Source organism: Harpia harpyja, chromosome 14 (assembly GCF_026419915.1).
Source record: "Harpia harpyja isolate bHarHar1 chromosome 14, bHarHar1 primary haplotype, whole genome shotgun sequence".
In the NCBI taxonomy this organism is placed as follows: domain Eukaryota; kingdom Metazoa; phylum Chordata; class Aves; order Accipitriformes; family Accipitridae; genus Harpia; species Harpia harpyja.
In genome coordinates this window covers 29496543-29515062 of record NC_068953.1, presented here as the reverse complement: position 1 = coordinate 29515062, position 18520 = coordinate 29496543, and the positions used below count along the sequence as shown (strand labels likewise).

Below are 18520 nucleotides of genomic sequence, written 5' to 3'. Positions count from 1 at the left end.
AAAAGAGCCAAATAATAGAAGGTCTACTGCTTCACATGGTAAGCTACTAATGTTAATTAAAGGGCGTATCTATTTTACTGTTACTTGCCATTTAAAATTCTCTATTGTAAATTTTCAGGTATCACGTCTTACTGTGCACGTTTCTGTTACATAAGAAGGTGTTTGAGAATAGGATCTGTCTGCATAAGCACGTGCAGGTCTTGGTCAAGCTCTTTATTTTTTTCTTTAAAACCGTAGATGTTTTTACATATTTTAACTAAACAGAATTCCTCTTACACATTTTCTTAAGGATGAATTCTGCTTCTGTTTAGTCTGCCAAGCATGAGGCAATTCTTGTTTAAATTAATATCACTCCTGCTGAACGCTTGCTAGATTTTTGGAACTTCTTGTCAGAGTAGGAAAAATATTCCAGTAGTGATCCTTCCTGCTGTGGCTTTCTTAACATTACCATGACCTTTGGACATAAAAAGATGAGCGTGATGCTTGTGCTGGCAGCAAGATAATGCTGCAATTACTTTTTTTGTCAGCTGTAATATCCAAATCCTTTTCAGAGTCTTTCCAAATCCCATTTCCCTATCCCTAAGTATGACTTGCCTATTGTTCACCAGACTTTCAGCTGAAAAAAAAATAATAAAATCGCAGGTGCCTAATTTTGTAGGTGACTCATCACTACCTAAGTGTCTTGTCCTCTCTGTTATTTACCATTCCTTTAATCTTTCATGCGCCCTTTATTAGTCATTTTCTGCCATCCGTCAGATGAATGACCATTTTAACTCATGCCAGATGATTTAATGTATCGTTCACGTGCCATATTGGGTCCTCCAGGGTAATTCATCCATCCTCTGGCTTTTCCTCTGCCTGAGGGCAGGCAGTGGCCAGATGAATTGTCCTGGCAGCACCCTGTTCTTCCAGGGCCCTCGGTCCCTTCCTGGTCGGGGTGCTCCCCAGGGCGGGGGGCAGGCAGCTGGCACGGGCAGTTGTTTCGGAAGAGCCCCTTCCCCGCTCCCCCCCGGAGGATGGAGCCACGGGACTCGTGCTGGTTGTGGCAGTCCAGCGCCTGGCACCTTTTCACAGATGTGCGCACGCAGATGTGGCATGTACGGCAGGGGTCAGGAGTGCCGCACCGCTGGCTGCGTGTGCCATGGGCAGATGTGGGTGCGTGGTGGGAAGAGGGTCCTGGTTATAGCCCACCCCTGCCACCTAAAGCAGCTGTCTATAAGTGCATTCCTTTAAAAAGGGCAGGGGGGAAGCTGGTAAAGAGGAGGACTCCTGTGCAGTGAACTGAGTTCTCTGGCAGTGGGCTGACTTCTCTTATTTGCCTTATGTATATCCCTCAAAATAGGCTGTAAGCCCTGGGGTCTGTGGAGTACAAGCCTGGGCTAGGTAAATATGTACATGCAAAAGCTAGTTTTACACACTTTACAATTTGCGTATGCAGGTAATTGCACATTTAATTGGAACTTTTGTTTCATGCATCCCTTCTTGTATGGATCTCTCGAGTCTGTCTTGCCATGTTTGCCAAATGCTCTGCTATTAGGGAATGAACACAAAAGAGATGTCTGAATTCTTTTTTTTTTCCCGAAGTGGAAAGGTATTTTATGCATGGTAATCAAAACATGAGTAGAAATTAACTCTGTCCCTGTGGCAATTTTGTTTTGGTGGATGACATAGGGCATTTAAGTTAAAATTGTGAAGGTGTCATGTGCTTTTGTTTCCCTAAAGCATAAAAATAAAGGTAAAGAACTGCTGGCAGCCTTGCCTCCACCTGCTTTTCTTTGCTGCTCTTAAAATAGACTTTGAACTTGAATGTATTTTAGCTGTCTTGGAAAAGAGATTTTTCTGCAGCCTCTTCAGTAACTAAATCATTTTGAAGCTTAAGTGTTCCCAAGCAGAGAGGGGAATGACACGATCTGCTTGTACTTGAATCTGTTTGAATGATGTGTGACATCCTCGTTATGAGGGAGGAGGAGGAGGAGAAGGGTGATCTACAAAACACCATTAAATCAGGGGACTGGTGCATCCTGCCTCTGTGGGAATCGAGTGTGCCAAGGTAATTCATGAAGAGTAATGCCAGCTGCTGCTTTGTCTACAGAGACTTGTTGAGTTTTAATTCTTTGCACAAGTTTAGACTGACCATGGTACAAAACAATGAATACTCTGTATGTTCCTTGGGAACCTTTCCTATGTGTTAATCGTAACTAAAAATGGACCTCTCAAGTAAGCCTTGCTCTCAGCAGGAGGGACTCACAATAAAAATCTTAAAGAACATTGTGTCCCACTTCTTCTAATAGAAGTAAATCTATTTTTTTCTTATTCAATTTTTAATGTATTTTATGATGTATTGTGGCTTCTCTTTCTGTCACATGATACTAACAATGCCAAGTCATGCTGCCATCAGACTTCTTCCACTAGAGCCCAGGAAACTTTTTTTCTTCTGGAGAAGCTGTGATCCAGCTGTGGTTCACAACACAAACAGTTGTTTCTCAGCACTGCTGAAATCTGGTACATTGACTAGTTACTATGTGAAGCTTTCTTTAGGGTATTTCTAATTTTGTCTGCTTGTAGTGATGACGTTACGAGATGAGGAGAGTGTTTTTGTGGTGGCACAGTAACTTGGGCCTTATGGGGAGTGCAGCCAGTCTGATACAAAGATCCATTTCCCATAGCTCTCATTTTAAGTGTAAATTGAAACAAACTGTGGGGTCAGCCAACAGTTGAAAGCTTGTTCTACAGCAGATGTCATTATTTTTTGTCTTTTTAAAATGGCAGATACTTTGGATGAATACTTTGAGTATGAAGCTGAGGAGTTCCTGGTCTCCTTGGCCTTGTTGATCACTGAAGGTCGAACGCCCGAGTATTCGATCAAGGGCAGAACAGAGGGCTTTCATTGCCCACCGGCACAATCAAGTCAGCCAACAACAACTAAGCATGAATGCAGTGAAAAACTGGCTCAGGTATGATGGTACCCATTTAATTTTAAGTGTCGTTGTGTGCATTCTTGCTACCATGATTAAAGTCAGCCAAGAACCCTACAGTAGATTCACAGTTAAGCATGAATAAGAGTTGCTTTCTGTCAGTCCTGCATTTAAATGAGTATGTAATTCAGCATCATACTAATAATAGATCTGTCCTTAAAATGAGAGATCATTAAGCCTTTTATCCTTGAACATGAAATTCCACGCAACTACCTGAATGCAGTAGCTATTTGAGTCTTTATTATGCAAATGGCAAGCGCTATACTTAATGTTCTTGGTCTGGGGTTTTTTTGTAGAAAATGTAGGCTGACTTGCCTTAACTTTTTGCTTTTCCAGGTATTCTTGAAAAGTTAGTGATCCAAAAAACATGAGCACATCAAATCTAGCCAGTCTATTTGGGAGTAAGGTTGGAGCACCCCATCTCTCAAGTAAAAGTTCCTGAGTACTATGTGAATTTAAGTTATTATTCATGCAGAAGTTAGCCTGCTCGAAGACACAGAACTTATAAAGACACTGCTTGAGTGTGTCTATCCAAGAGGATGAGTTGTGGAGAGAGAAGTACAAGGTAGCAAAGTATAGTGGTTGGGGAAATGTATTTTTATGAGCTCTTTTAATTTTCTACAGAAGTTGCTCAAACGGCAACCATAAAGGATTTGTTAATTATTTCTCATTTAATAGCTCTGGAATCTTATCTCTGATTTGGTGAAACCTAGTTTACAGAATTTGACCCTTACCCTTTTCCAGTACTTTGGAACATGTTTTTAAAGTAGATTCAAATCTGGCTAGTATTTTTATGGCTTGCATATGTTGACATTTTTTCTTTCCCTCAGTGTCGTCAAGCCAGGCGAACCAGATCTGAGGTTATGCTACTGTGGAAGAACAATATTCCAATCATGGTAGAAGTGATGCTACTTCCAGACTGTTGCTATAGTGATGAAGGGCCCACCACCGAGGGGAATGATTTAAATGATCCTGCAATCAAACAAGATGCGTTGCTGTTAGAAAGGTGGATTTTGGAGCCAGTTCCTCGACAGTAAGTTGGATATTAGGATTAGATGATAGTTGCAAGAATCTTGTCATACTGAAGTCCTTAAAGTAATCAGTTAGTGGTTTTGAACTGGCCCTTTGCCATGAGGACTGATCTAAGAAAACCACTATTTACCAGTGAAATCTAAGCATCTTTTAATCTTAGTCTTCCTGTACTCATACTTTCTGCAGTGCACATTGTGCAATGCAGAGTATGAAATGCTCCTAGCTGAAAATGGTCATTTTTATGCATTATTTGTTATGTTAAATTGTATAAATTATTATGCAGATAAAAACAAATCAGGCTCTGTAATCTTCAAAATGTTTGAGGAGTTTCATTGTTTTGCTTGATTCAGCTGTGTTTTATTTTCAGAATGAAGAACTGAAAATGTCCTAGTTCTAGTTCTGATAGTTCTCTGCATATTCTTACCAACATCCACGTGTTTCTCTTAATACATTTTAGGAGTGGAGATCGATTTATTGAAGAGAAGACCCTTTTATTGGCTGTTCGCTCTTTTGTTTTCTTCTCTCAGCTAAGTGCGTGGCTGAGTGTTTCACATGGTGCTGTTCCCCGAAACATTCTGTACAGGTACGTCTGGGATGGAAAAAACCCTCATTTGATGTTCGCAGGTTGTTGCAACTTGTCTTAAAACCATTCTTCCCTCCTGTTTCCCTGTTTGATTTCAGAAAGTGCCATGTTGTTGGCCCAGTACTTTGGTGGTTGTATAGGATTTGTATACTTTGCAAAGTACAGCAGTTGCTGGTGTCTCTAGTGCTTTTTCTTAGACATTTGTGTTGTGAAGTAGATAATTAAAGACTCTTCATTTAGATATTTCTGTAATTGCCTTCTGTATTGTTTCAGGGTGAGCGCTGCAGATGTGGACTTGCAATGGACGTTCTCCCAGACACCAACTGAGCATGTCTTTCCTGTTCCTAATGTTTCTCACAATGTGGCCTTGAGAGTCAGTGTCCAGTCTTTGCCGAGACAATCAAACTACCCAGTTTTGACCTGTAGTATTCACACCAACCTTAGCTTTTATGAAAAGCGAATGCAAGAGCGTAAGTTACGTCAGCACAGTGATTCCAGTGCAGCACAGCAATGCAGTGCCTCCAGTCCACAGCGCCTCTGTGGGAAACAGACGTGGACGATGACACCTGAAGGCCTACTTAATGGAAAAAAGACGCCTGAATTTACTACATCTATCAGAAATTTAAAACTTCATCCATCTACTGGACTTGGATCTGACTTTGGGGCATCGCAGTCTAAAGTTCCGTGCTATCATGCTAGAGCAGACAATAAGACACAATCTCATGAAACACCTGTCAGAACTTTTAAATCCTTTTCTCTAGTTGATTCCCGTGTTTTGAATAGTCATTGCTCTCATCAGCCCACAGGAGAAATCAATCCTTTGATAGGCTCTTTACTTCAAGAGCGACAAGAAGTCATCGCAAGGATTGCTCAGCACTTGATTCACTGTGATCCAGCTACTTCACCAGTTGTTGCTGGACGTCCGTTCAACATACATGAAAACAGCTCAGCTACACCGAAAGCTTTTCGGAGTACTTACGAAGATGAAAACTTGCCAAGGAAAGGCAAGGAAACCTCCCCTGTTTCTGTTGCCAACTTAGACAATGCAATACAAGAAGATGGTGGTGAAGGTAAAACTAGAGCAATACCAGAGATCACACTGCTCGACACCCGTGTTCCAGTGAACCACTGTGGCCGTCAGTCGGCAGGAGAGAGTAATCCCCTGATCGATTCTCTGCTCCAGGAGCGGCAGGAGGTGATTGCAAGGATTGCCCAACACTTGATTCATTGTGATCCAGCTACTTCTCATGTTACTGGACGTCCATTCAAAGTGCATGAGACTAGTCCAGTTAATTCAAAAATTTTCCGAAGTACATACGAAGATGAAAATTTGTTGAAGAAGGGCAAGGAACCGTCTTCTGTTTCTTTTGCTAAATCCGATTTTTCTTTGTTAGAAGACAGCAGTAAATCAAGGACAAAGACACCTGATACTCCTATCAGTCCTTGCAGGTTTGATGCAGAATTGAAGGCTTCTCTGAAACTCCAAGCAAGAAGAAAATTGGTTTTAGCAAAACCCAGTGAAGCTGTCCGAAATGCATTTCATCAGACTTCAAATAAAACTTCTCATGCATTTACTAACATTCACACATCATCATCATCAGGTATTAAAGAAAATAAGTGTGAATTGCCAGATAAATTGGAAACAATACATTCTGGTTATGCACAGAAAGACCAGATAACCAATAGAAATAAACAGTGTTCAAATTTCAGCAGCATTGATGAACAGATTTGCACAAATAAACTTAAAGAAAGAACAGTTGTTAGCGAGAACAATGGCACGGACAGTTTTAACAATGTACAGATAGATAAATGCAGAATACTTGAAGGTACAAAAAAAGCAACTGTGATGCAGGTATCTGACTCTTTGCACAAAAATGAGCTCAAGTGTTTAGATAAAGACTCAAAAAAACCAAATATTTATGAGCAAAATACTCAGCTTATTAGTATTGAAAATTATTTAAATAAAGACCATGACAGTTTCAAAAACAAAACCAAACAAGATAAAATGAAAACTGCACATGATGAGAATGAAGACCCAATAGGCCTCGATTTCCAAAGCACTTCTCAGAAGAAACCTACAGAAGACGGTGTAGTTAAGTGTGAGCGGCTGAAGAACCCAGATGTACAGGTAAATACACAGAGAAAAAGACCAATTCCTATAGCTGCTTTTACTCAGATAGCTTGAACCCTATATCTACTAAGGACCAACATGCAGAGGGATTTAAGTCTGACTTCGTAGGAAGCAGCATGTTGCTATTGTTGTCTTGGTCTGAAGTAACGTTTGGCTGGTAGTGCTTCCTCCATACCTTCTTAATTATAAGTTTAACATTGAGAAGAACATTTTCTTATTCTGCTCATGGTGATAGCATTATGTATGACAGTTTTCATAGGCAGTTAGGCTTCCTGTCTTTTTATAAGTATACCATCTTTAGTGAGCAGTCTGTGTGACTGTAGATGGAGTCAAGGGGAATTTATACTGAATATTTCGTAATACCCTAGTGTGATGCAGATCCACCTGGTTCAGAAGTCTTCTCCATTAGCAAAGTATTACCATGATAGGCCATTGAAATATCCCATTGATACCTTGAGTAAATTTGTTTTGCTGACAGAAAGCACCGTCTCTAAAACACACAAATATATGGCGGAAACATAATTTTCGATCCTTGGATGGAACTTCAACCAAAGCTTTTCATCCCAGAACTGGATTGCCTCTGCTTTCAAGTCCCGTAAGTTATTGTTGAAATGATAACTTACCTTTTAAATGAGAAAGGAAGTATTTTGTTCTTTTGATATCGGTGTATGGTAGAAAATTTGACAAATTACCTAGATGAAGTGTGTGTGTTTACTTTTCAGTGTCAGAGTGAATGCTCTTGCAAGTGGAAATTTGAGAGTTAACACTCAAATGAAGTTGAACAATAATTCTGGAAAAGAAAATATTAAAGAGGTAGTTGTTGAGATCCTATCAAGATTAACAGAAGGTGACATTAGAAAATTCTATAGCAAAAAAATGCTTTGGTGCTATTTTAGAGCACAAAAGAAAGCATTTTGAAGATTAGTGTTTTAAGTGTAAGCTAACATATTTTGTCATTTAAGAGTTTTTGTGTGAGTTATTAATGCCTGATTGCCTATTATTCCAAAGCTTTTGTTTCTGTGAACAGTTTGTACCGTATATTCTTCAGCAATCAGAGATGTCATTGAATGACTAAGTGATAAAGAGCTGCTGTGCTAAGACAGAAAGACATTGGGGAAGTGTTACAGTTCTTGGTAGGTTGTTGGGAGTTGTAAACAAAAAGGCACTCCCAATTAAAACTACTGAAGTAGTGATGTTCTGTAATCAACACATGATACGTTTTATTCTTCAGTGCTTGTAAAGGCTGTCATATTTTCACGAAACTTGGATGGGAATTGTTACATCCTGTTTATTAGTAATGTTCTGTACCATTCCAAAGAGACATCAGCCTCTTGAATGAGTCTTTAAGTACTTGCTGTTAATCGGAATTTACAGTCTTGTCATTAATAATTTTAGAATTTTCTTCACTAAGTTTAGAATGTGTAGGAATTACTCTCTTCTGCTCTGTTTTTATAATTTTGTAATGTCATGATAATTCTTGGCAAACGTGCTTACTTGGCAAAATTGTCCTTACTAGAGGTGGCATTTTCAAATTAACATCTTCTTTCCCTCTTGAGGTTCCTCAAAGAAAAACACAGTCTGGGTGCTTTGATCTGGATTCATCACTGTTGCAGTTGAAATGTCTGTCTGCAAGAAGGTATGTTTTATTTACCCCCCCAAATTAAGAATTTTTTGGGAGACGTAATGTATATATGTACCTGTATGCAACAACAAAGCATGTTAGCAAAGATAAAAAATGGGTGCCTTTCAAAAGAATCCTTACTTTGAACTACGGCTTGGCAGCCGAGTTACCCCAGGGATCTCCGGGTTAGCACGGCTCTAGGACATAACTATGGTACGAGAGCTGCTGCCGGGACGAGCTCTGTCCTGTGTAGGCGTAGGTATGCTGTAAGATACACTTGAATTTTCAGACAGAAAAGATAGTAATTGTTAAGTCTTCTTCAAATCAGTGTTATTTTTGTGTTATGTTTTGTTTTTAGTGTTGAACAGGTTAAACATTTTGCCTTAACTTGTTCAGAGAACTTAGCTTTTAAAAGGGATCGACCATGACCTTTTACACATTAATACACATAACATAAACAGCTTTAGTATGGTAGTTTGATGTTGGAAACTTCAGGATATGAGGCAAAAATATCTGCATACAAGAGAAAATAATCTGATAATTTGGTTCCTGCTAATGGAGTTAATGAACAACCTAAATTTTTATTGTCTTTATCCCTTGTAATGTAAACCTTGTGAAGGTATTTTTTCAGTTAACTAGAAAATGTTTTGCTAAAGTATTAACAGGCAATGTTCAGCTGTTAGTTCTTGAGGACAACATTTTGTAATACAGTAAGTAAATTATTCTTTCTAGAGATGTTTATACCCAGAAGACAAAAGCAAATGTGTTTATCCTTTATATTTATTCTGTCTTTTTTTTCAATAGCCCACAACAATGTATAAACAGAGACAGTGATCCAGAGAGCCATGGGAAACCATTTCTAAGTTCTAGTGCCCCACCTGTAACAAGTCTTAGCCTTCTGGGAAACTTTGAGGTATTGCATATTCTCTAGAATTCTTGTGGTATTTCTAGTATTCTTCTGTACTGCTTTTAAAAGCGCATTACTGTGAATAATTCCAGCCTGATTACAATGTAAAAGTTCATAATTAAATTGAATAAACTTTGTTTTCATTTCCAGCTGTAAAGGCACGTATTTTATGCCCCAGACATCATCTGTCTCAGAGATTCAGATACGATGAGTTGCTTATAACCTTTATTTCCCGCTATGGTCAAGTTGGGAGGTGCTCTGTTGACTTAAATGAGATTTAACAATCTGTAATTGCTCATGTTTATAATGTATATACCTAGAAAAAGGGATGTACATTTTCACTCTTAAAGTCTACTTAATATGTCACAAAAGCTGTGTTAAATCAGTGTTAAAACAGAACGTATTTGAAGTGTAGCCTCCAGCTTTTCACTTCATGTAGCATATCAGTTATCAACAACTAACAGCTAGTGCGTTAATGGGTTGTATCATACTCCATATTTGTGAAATATAGAATGAATATGTTGAGGAAAGTTACACATTTTAGATTATTATTTTTTTTCAGATAGTATAAGTCAAGGAAAATCACGCGTAGATCTTGCTGCAATAAAATTCTCCGTGGGCTTTTGCACCAGTTTCAGTAGGATGAAGACTGGATTTGGATGATGCTTTCTCTTAAACCACTATCATCTTGCTGAACATTCCGCTGTTCTTTGTAATTTTTGCCTCAGTGTTGATTTTTGGCAGGTCGCCTTATGAAAGACCCAAGTTCTTATATACACTTGTTTCCTTGTTTGCTGCTTAGTTTTGCTATATTTTATTTGAGGCGTTCCCAACCTAAACTGTATGTGTTTTGTTTTTCAGGAATCTGTCCTGAATTTTCGCTTAGACCCGCTTGGCGTCGTGGAGGGTTTCACAGCAGAAGTGGGAGCAAGTGGAGTCTTTTGTCCCACGCACATGACTCTGCCAGTTGAAGTGTCATTCTACAGCGTTTCAGATGATAATGCACCCTCTCCTTACATGGTAAGTGTGTGGCTGGATTTATTTTAAATAAATTCTGATAGGTGGAGGTGAAGAGCAAAAGGTTGGTGAGTAAAGGGTTCAGGAAATGGGGATCTGCAGGGACCTGGGTTATTTTCAACTGCTTACTATGGAGTCCTCCTGTCCCTTCTTCCTTTCCCTAACTAGTGCTTTTCCTCCCATTGCTCTGCCCCACCATCCAACTGCTCTCGTCTTAGGATATTGAGCATATTTGTCTCCCTCCACACTGGAGTGATCAACCCCCTCCCCATCTCTTTTTATCCATCTAACTTAAAATAGGCAGTGACGCAATAGCTGGACTTAATGGGATACATTTTGTTGTCCCAACAAGCAGCTGCCCTGGGCAACTAACCGCTCTGCCAGCAAGTGGCTTAGGTGCAGGCCAACATACAATTGCTGATGGCAACCTTAGACTCAGAAGTTATTCAGCCCTTTCTTTTAAAGCAGATACTGTCTGAGCTAGCATGGCACGCAGCACTCTCTCAAGCTGCATGGTTTGCTGACGTTTGCACTGACACGGTATTTGTGTTCTTGGTATCTGTCTGCTAATTCTGTTGCACGTTTCTACAATAACAGCATGGGTTTTGGATTCTAAAGTGCTCCCTTGTAAAAAGCAAAAGATGTCTTGTATACTAGCATTGAATCAGACAGCTAGATACGTTCTGAATGCCTGGGTTACAGATCTAATTACCTGGGTGACAGATCTAATTTTTAAAGGTTTTAATTTGTGTCTGTCTGTCTAAAATATGGTAAATAGTCTGTTTAAACATGTGAGTAAAGCATTGAACATCTGATTATCCCAATATTTAGATTTTAAATTCATAGCGCTTACCGTATTTCTGGCCTTCTGTTTTTAAAAGTATTCAGAAAACGAAATGGTTTTGCAAGTTAAGTTTCAATAATAGAGTTTAAACTTGTGTATGTCTTCTCTTAACCACTGCAAAGAAGTATCTATTGTTTTGCTTTCATCTTTCTAGATTATTTCACATGATTTTCCAGGAGGTGAAGGGATTCTGATGTTCCTCAAATGGTTAAAGTAGCATTGCTTATTTTCCTTGCTGGGTTTCATTGTTTCAGGCTTTTCCACGTGCTCTAAACATGCTATTATGGCTGAGTCTCCCAGGATTAATGCAACATCTCTGTAGTGCCTCTGTCATCAGAAACATTGTTTCTGTTTGTATAGCTAGTTTCTCTGCTCTGAGGTCTTCTTTTTTTTGTTGTTGTTTGATTGTTTGTTTGGCTGTTTGGTTTTTTTTTTTGTGAAGTCCAGTGCAGTGGGGTACAACAGTTGTGCACTGCAGGTTAATCAAACACGTGCCCTAGGGCAGTACCCTAAGGGTGGCCTCAGTAGCTTTACAGTGCCATGTGGGACACTTGGGTGCTCTGTAGATCACAGCTGGTACAAAAGCAGATGTCATTGTTGCTAAAGTTTGGATTAGAATGGAAGATTAAGTGCATCTGCTGCCTCTGAAAAGCAGAAATTAGTTCTGTGAGATTTGGAGTATTATTGGTGCGATTGTAGGTGATACGAAAATGGAAAGGAGGAGACAAATCTTCCATATTAACTTACAAGCCGTTCTGAAAAGAAAGCTCTCTTTCGCTATAGCTCCCTGACTGCTAGTTTGAAGATGTAGAAACTACTTGGATCTTGTTTCAAGAGGAGAGCGTAATGCTTATTGCACAGCTTTTAATGATCTGCCAAAGTATCTGTAAGGCCCCTACTGTTGATTTTTAACTGTATCTTAAATGCGTTGCCTACTCTGTTTTTAGTTTTTATACGTTACTGATTGTTTTTCAAATAAATACAATTACACGAATAGAACATTTTGATTTGTTTATATCTCTCCCTGTGAACTAAATGTGTGTTGTCTTTTTCTAGGGTGTAATTACTTTAGAGTCCCTTGGTAAAAGGGGTTATCGGGTACCGCCTTCAGGAACAATACAAGTGGTACGTACTCAGGAGATACGGGTGCCTTGAAACCGCTAATACCAAGAAAGTCATGCAGAGGAGATGAGGTTATTGGAGATGAGCATGAAGCTAGTGGTGGAAATGTGCATCTCTAGGTACTCTAGTTCAAAGTAGAAATCTGTGTGTAATTCGTTGGACAAAAAAGACTCCCAACCTTTGAACCCATCTGTGCTGTGAAGAGACTTAAAATCAGTTACTGAAGATTCAGAATAGTTGGGGACATGGTGGCTTTGAAGAAGTAACAGAGAAGTAATTAGGCTACAGTCCAAATTCTGAAATCCTTCTAAAGGCATTAAGATTAAATACTCAGTTGTTTCTAAATTTTGTAAAATTTTAACACCACCTATTTTTTGTAATAAAATCAGAAAGTAAATCACAGTCATTGCTTAGAACCAATGATCTGCCTCTTTCTTTTAAGAACCCAGTCCAGGGTAACACATTGGCAATTTCAGGTCTAAAAGCGAAGCCCACCACTGTGCTTCCTGTGAGCATATTGTATCTAGAAAACAGCGTAGACAAAAAGCTGACAGGAAAAATAAGCAAAAATGGGGATGCAGATTAGCAAAGTAACAGTAGTCATATAGTAGTGTTTCATTCAGATTAGGTTGTGTTTAGTATTATATTTAAAAATGGGAATTGCTAGTAGCTGAAGTGTTGAAAAACAGAAAAACTGCACAATGTTTTTACATAAAATGTTCTGGTGCCATACAGAAACAAGTGCATAGAGGATGGTGACTATTTTGACAGGTGGAGGTTTTTTGGTTTTGTTTGTTTGTTTGTTTGGTTTTTTTTAAATTTGTCATCTCTAAAGAATATTGTATTGAACTGTTTGTCTTTTCAGACCTTATTTAACCCTAACAAAACTGTGGTGAAGATGTTTGTGGTGATCTATGACTTGAGAGAAATGCCAGCTAATCATCAAACATTCCTACGGCAAAGAACTTTTTCTGTTCCTGTGAGACGAGAAATCAAGAGAACTCTCAATAAAGAAAATAGTCAACAGACTGAAGAAAGGCTACTACGCTACCTCATACATCTGAGGTAAGCTCCTCAAAGTTAAAAAAAAAAAAAAAACAAAACACAGCAAAACAAACAAAAAAACCCAACCCAAAACCAAACAAACAAAACCACAAAAACCAAGTACCTGCCAAAATTTATCTCATGATTTCTTTCCCAGCCAGCACTGCACTATGCAGACTTATTTTAAAAAAAGAATGCTTTTAACTTGGTCTTTAAGCTGGACAGTAGAGGAAGAAGAGCTAATACATAATTTGGATTCTGCTTGGGAGAAATAAAGTTAAAATATAAAGCTCTTTCTTGGCATTCAAGTATTTTGTATAGCCTGGTAAAGCTTAATTCTTTTCTTAGCAAGAGAGATTTAGTTCTGGCTGGGTCAATGTACTTTTTTTGAGGTTATGGGAAATAGTGAGTGTGGATGTTACATGGGCAAAAGCCAAAACTAAGGATTCATGTGTCCTACACATGTGCCTCTTCACCAGAATAGCTTATAATGTGAAAAGCATTCTGAGTTACTTCTAAAAATACAGTCTTTAGTGCTAAAAATGTAAATACCTATTTCATGGTACAATACCACTGATAATACCTTTCACTTTATGAAATATTCACACAATCTTCCTTAAATGATTTACAAAGCACTGCCTGAAACCAGATATTGTGCTGCTGCTCTCGGGATGTTCTGGAGACTGCAGTTCGAAACAAAGGAGGAATGATAGATATACTCTGTCCTTCTGCAGTTTGCGGACTTTTGCCTGCATTATTGTAGTAAATAAACCACATATGTCCAGATCCAGTGCTTTTGTTGCAGCGCTTGGAAACCCAACAGCGGCTGACATTCTGAAGTGAGCAAGGAGAACAAAATCAAATCTCTTAACAGTTTTCTGTTTAACTTCTTGTAGAATTCTTTCTGGTACATATTTTGCCTATTTAGCGGCATTGATTTCTACCCAGCAGACTTTTGAAACACAACTTTGTCTAGGGCAGTGATTCCAGGTTAACCTTTCCCGTTAAATGAAAGTTGACAGTCATAAAAAAATGTGTGTTCATTTACTGGAGTGTGAAGACAGCATCACGATGAGGCTGTTGAATTGTGTTTTCATTCTGAATTTTAGCCTAGATTGAAATTCGTCCTTTCACGCCATACTAACTTGCCATGTCTAACTTAACTGCCTTCTAAAAATTTTCTTCTGGGGTAAATTCTGAAAAAGAGTGTGTAGCGCAAATAAAAAGCTCTGTTCACTTGTCATGTTGATCTGATGCAGAGGAGCTGGGGACAGGTGTCAGCTGCAGAGGTGGGCAAAAATCTGTGGCCAGCTGGGTCTGGTGTACAGGCATGAAGAGTAGTAGACTTGTGTCCCCTTTCAGTTTCTGCTTTAATGTAGTTTGTAAATTTGTTGTAGACAGACCCAATAATTACTTACATGTGAAGGCAAGCCTGCTTTCTTCTCTGTTGTCTTTTATAGCTAGAAGTCTTCTTTCATGAGCTTCCTATTTCTGATACCTGCTGAGAGACAGAAATGTAGCAGTTCTGATGCTACTAGTTTGAAATACCAGTACAATTTAGCTCAGCTTTCGGACCTCTGGTAGGGATCAACTCATGGATTTATAATGTGCGATTGGAAATGCATCCATTTCTGGCTGGAAAAACAAACTGATAATTACGATGCTCAGCTGCTTACTTTGGAAAGTGAATAGCTGCAGAGTTGCCAGAAGTTTTTTGCTTCAGACATTAACCCAAACAGCGGGTCCTTTCTCATAATGGAAGAACCGCAAAAGTCCTTGAAATATTACAGTAGTTTATGTTGATCTGTTTTGTGGTTTATTATACAGAGTACTTCAGATTTTACAAAAGACTTGTCAATCTCGTAGCCTTCTTTACTAAAGATGGATTTTAATTAGGAGAGCTTAAAAGTCTTAGTAATGTGTTAATTCATATGTAAGTTGGTTTTAAAACTTCATTTTTAAATGCAGCAATGTTTCCTCAAACTCATTTTACTGAAAACTTGTATGCAAACCTAAAAAATTTAAACTATTAAGATTTTTTTGTTGTTGTTACTCAAGTTGGCTTAGAGCAGCCTTTTAGTTTTAATTGCAGTAGTTGTTGAAAACAAGCATCTTAAGCTTACATGTTGAAATTTTGCTCAAAAAACCCAAATGAAGTCACCACCAGTAAGATGTATTGTGGTCGCATCTGCTTGCAAGGCCTTAATCACAGTTGTCAGCACTCACATCATGACAGCTTCTTTTCAAGTGGTAGTTCAGCAAAAATGCTTGCATAGGTCTGGAACTTAACATTGGCAGCTAGATTTTCTACAACACTCTTTTAAAGTGTCAGATTTGTTGTGTATGCAGCTTCTGCATGCAGTTTTTATGTTTGAGATACTGTTCAATATGCCATTAGACTGTATTTGTACCCACAGCTACAGTATTGAGATAGAAAACGTAGCTTGCACGGACAGCAGAGCTTTATTCACTACAAGAAAATCAAGAGTTGCACATGCAGTTTAAGTAATTTCTTGAAGATGCTTTGGGGATAAATTTTTTGTTACATGTGAAGCAATGATTTTTGCATTGTAATTAATCTACGTGAGCAAAAGAGCTGTGAGTCCAGCTCTGTTCATGCCTCGTTTCTGTCTAGTGTTGTGAGGGTGACGACCATCGATGGTTTCTAGGTCACATTCTGGCACCCCTATAAAAGGCAATTAAACAGTTAACCTGCCCACAGCTCAGCATTTTTCAAGTTTTTAAAGCTTGGTCAACAGCTTTAGTTACTGACATATTTCCTCTTTTAATTGCATGGAGCACAACTGTTGTTGCTTAACAGCTAAACAGGGGTTGTTACTGAAGGCTAGGTGGAGGGTAAGTTTGAAACTGGTTGTTAAAAGTAGTGATTCCTCAAGGTGTTGAGACTTTTTTTTTTTTTTTAATTTTCCTAATGTGGCATGTGATAACGTTTATTGGTGGAAGCTGAAGATACCTGCTATTACTGATTTACTAGTTGCTTTTTGATCTTTCTGATCTCTGAGCATTTTTCCTGATCTAGAAATTTGTATCCTTGTCCTAATGATTTTACTTGCAGATTTTATAGCTTGTGTTGTATAGTCTTTTCTACTTGCGAAACATGATATAGGGGTTTTGTGCTTGTATTTTTAATTTCTTCAGTAATGTTTATCACTTTCTTTCCTCTGCCAGACTTTCTAGCTTATCTGATATTTGTGTGTTTAAGCCTTCCTGTATTTGTCTATTGTTACTGTTCTTAGGACACCATCTGTCAGAGACCTCTGTTGTGTTTTTCTTGATTCCTTTACACAAAACTACTGGAGCTGCCACAGCTCTGGAGCCAGTCCCATGCTGGCCGCTTCCGTCACCACCCCACAAAGGTGTATGTAATGGTTGTTTCTTGATTATTCCAATGCATTTGCATGTATGAAAAGCAACATTTATAAATTCCAATTACTACAATAAACATTTCTCAAAGAAAAAAATTCGGTGATGGAAGCTGAGATGAGAAGAATCTCCTGAATGCTGTTGCTGTATCCCACTCATCCTCCTTCAATCTTTGTGAAATATGCTCAGAAAAGCCATGTTACAGGGAAGCATTATTTACTGAGCAAAGGGAGTCTTGCAGGATTCTCACTAATAGAAAATAGTAAGCTTGAGAAGTTTAAAAATAGACCTTGCTAATTATTTTCTGATAGATCCATGTGTAAAATGGGAATTGAGCTCTACTTTATGATGGTGCTTTGATAACTAGATCTATCTATTCTATATGAATTAACTTAAATCATGCTTTTGCTGCAAAAGATCTTTCAATAAAATTTTTCATTTTAAAATGTCTTATGAGCTACCTGCTGAATTAACTGTTTGTGGTGTTCAGTTTGTCTGTCGCCTCTTTCACTCTTCCTTCTTGTGCTCTCCTCCAGAGTCTTCTCTTAAGATAGAATCTTCTCCCCTTTGCCTACCCAGTAAAGGGCTTTCACACTGACAGCACTGAGCAAATAAATAGTGATGGATGGAAGCTCTGTGGGAGCCAGTAGGAGCATTCTGCTGGACCCTGCCACATTTAATGCCCTTGACAGCTGTATCTAGGAGAGCAGAATTTTCCTTTGTCTGACTGTGGGGATGACTACAAGCTATTCCGCATCACCTGTCTGAACGAAATGGTGGCATAGAATCCCTTTCTGCAACCTGCCTGCCCCAGATGATGAAACTTTGATGGATCTTCTGTTGTCTGTCTTTCTCTCACCTCTCAGAATTTCAGTCTGATTATGGCTAGGTTTATTCTAGAGATACTGCTTTCACTTCAGGGGGTTCAGTGCGAATGCTTATTAAAAATCTGTGCAAATTGTAATACATGTGATAATAACAGTGTGCACTGCTCTCAGCATTTGTAACGGTATCATTTTGTCATTACAATAGCAATAGCTTTGTGTTTCTATTTCTGTTACAGTAGCAATAGCTTTTCTCCCTTACCATGGCATAGTGATAGTGACGTTAAGTTCAGTTGCCATAAAGAAATGCTCCTTAGGCTCTCCTGCCTTTCCTGGTCGAGGGAAGGAAATTAAGAAGCTCTGCCAGATGAAGACTATAGAATACAGTTCTCTGAAATGCAGATCTCGTTTCTCAATATATAGTTGTTAAATCTCAGAGGAAGTGGAACTGGCACATTCCTGGCAGGTTTGGAGGACCTGAATTAGGCTGTTCAGCTGCAGCATAAAAGATAAATGGGCACAGGAATTGGCTGCTGTTTACTTTGGTGATTGGGCCAGTGAACTATAGTCTCTTTGAAGTAGCTCTGTATTCTGTGCAAAAAACTTCTGTCGGCCTGCAGAGATCCCCATGCCTACTGCTTCTCAACTTGGACTTAAATTTGGTGTGTGGTATAAAGCAGTAATAAACTTCTTGCTGGTATGTTCATAAAGAGAGCAATGAAATCTGTCTGTATGATAGTTAGCACTGAAATATGTATTTGATACCTGTATATGCCTTTGTTGATATTTGAACCTTCCCTTTTGTGTGTGCTTAGGCCACCCTTTGGGCATTTTCAGGAGTGCTCATTGAAGAGCACTTTTTGCCTTTCTAGATTGCTGAGAATTTTAATCTTCGACGTGCATAATTGCAGTGCGAACTTCAAATATTTCATGCCACTTTCAAAGCTGTGCACTACCTTGGCAATTAGGAACAGAAGCTTTAAATGCTAAAGGAAACAAAGTAGATTGAAATTGTTAGGTTATTCTTTCTCCTTTC

General features: G+C 38.7%; 1 protein-coding gene across 9 annotated transcripts in view; it reads left to right on the top strand.

Moving 5' to 3' along the window:
• Positions 1-18520, top strand: part of ATOSA (atos homolog A) — a 49590-nt gene that overhangs the window by 29694 nt on the left and 1376 nt on the right. For all 9 annotated transcript variants that reach the window (XM_052809004.1, XM_052809003.1, XM_052809002.1 and 6 more), the window contains 10 exons: positions 2770-2954; positions 3806-4008; positions 4465-4590; positions 4864-6718; positions 7200-7316; positions 8278-8357; positions 9147-9255; positions 10111-10269; positions 12167-12235; positions 13098-13297. In XM_052809004.1, coding sequence (XP_052664964.1) covers positions 2770-2954; positions 3806-4008; positions 4465-4590; positions 4864-6718; positions 7200-7316; positions 8278-8357; positions 9147-9255; positions 10111-10269; positions 12167-12235; positions 13098-13297 — 3103 coding nt within the window. The remainder of the gene's footprint in view (positions 1-2769; positions 2955-3805; positions 4009-4464; positions 4591-4863; positions 6719-7199; positions 7317-8277; positions 8358-9146; positions 9256-10110; positions 10270-12166; positions 12236-13097; positions 13298-18520) is intronic.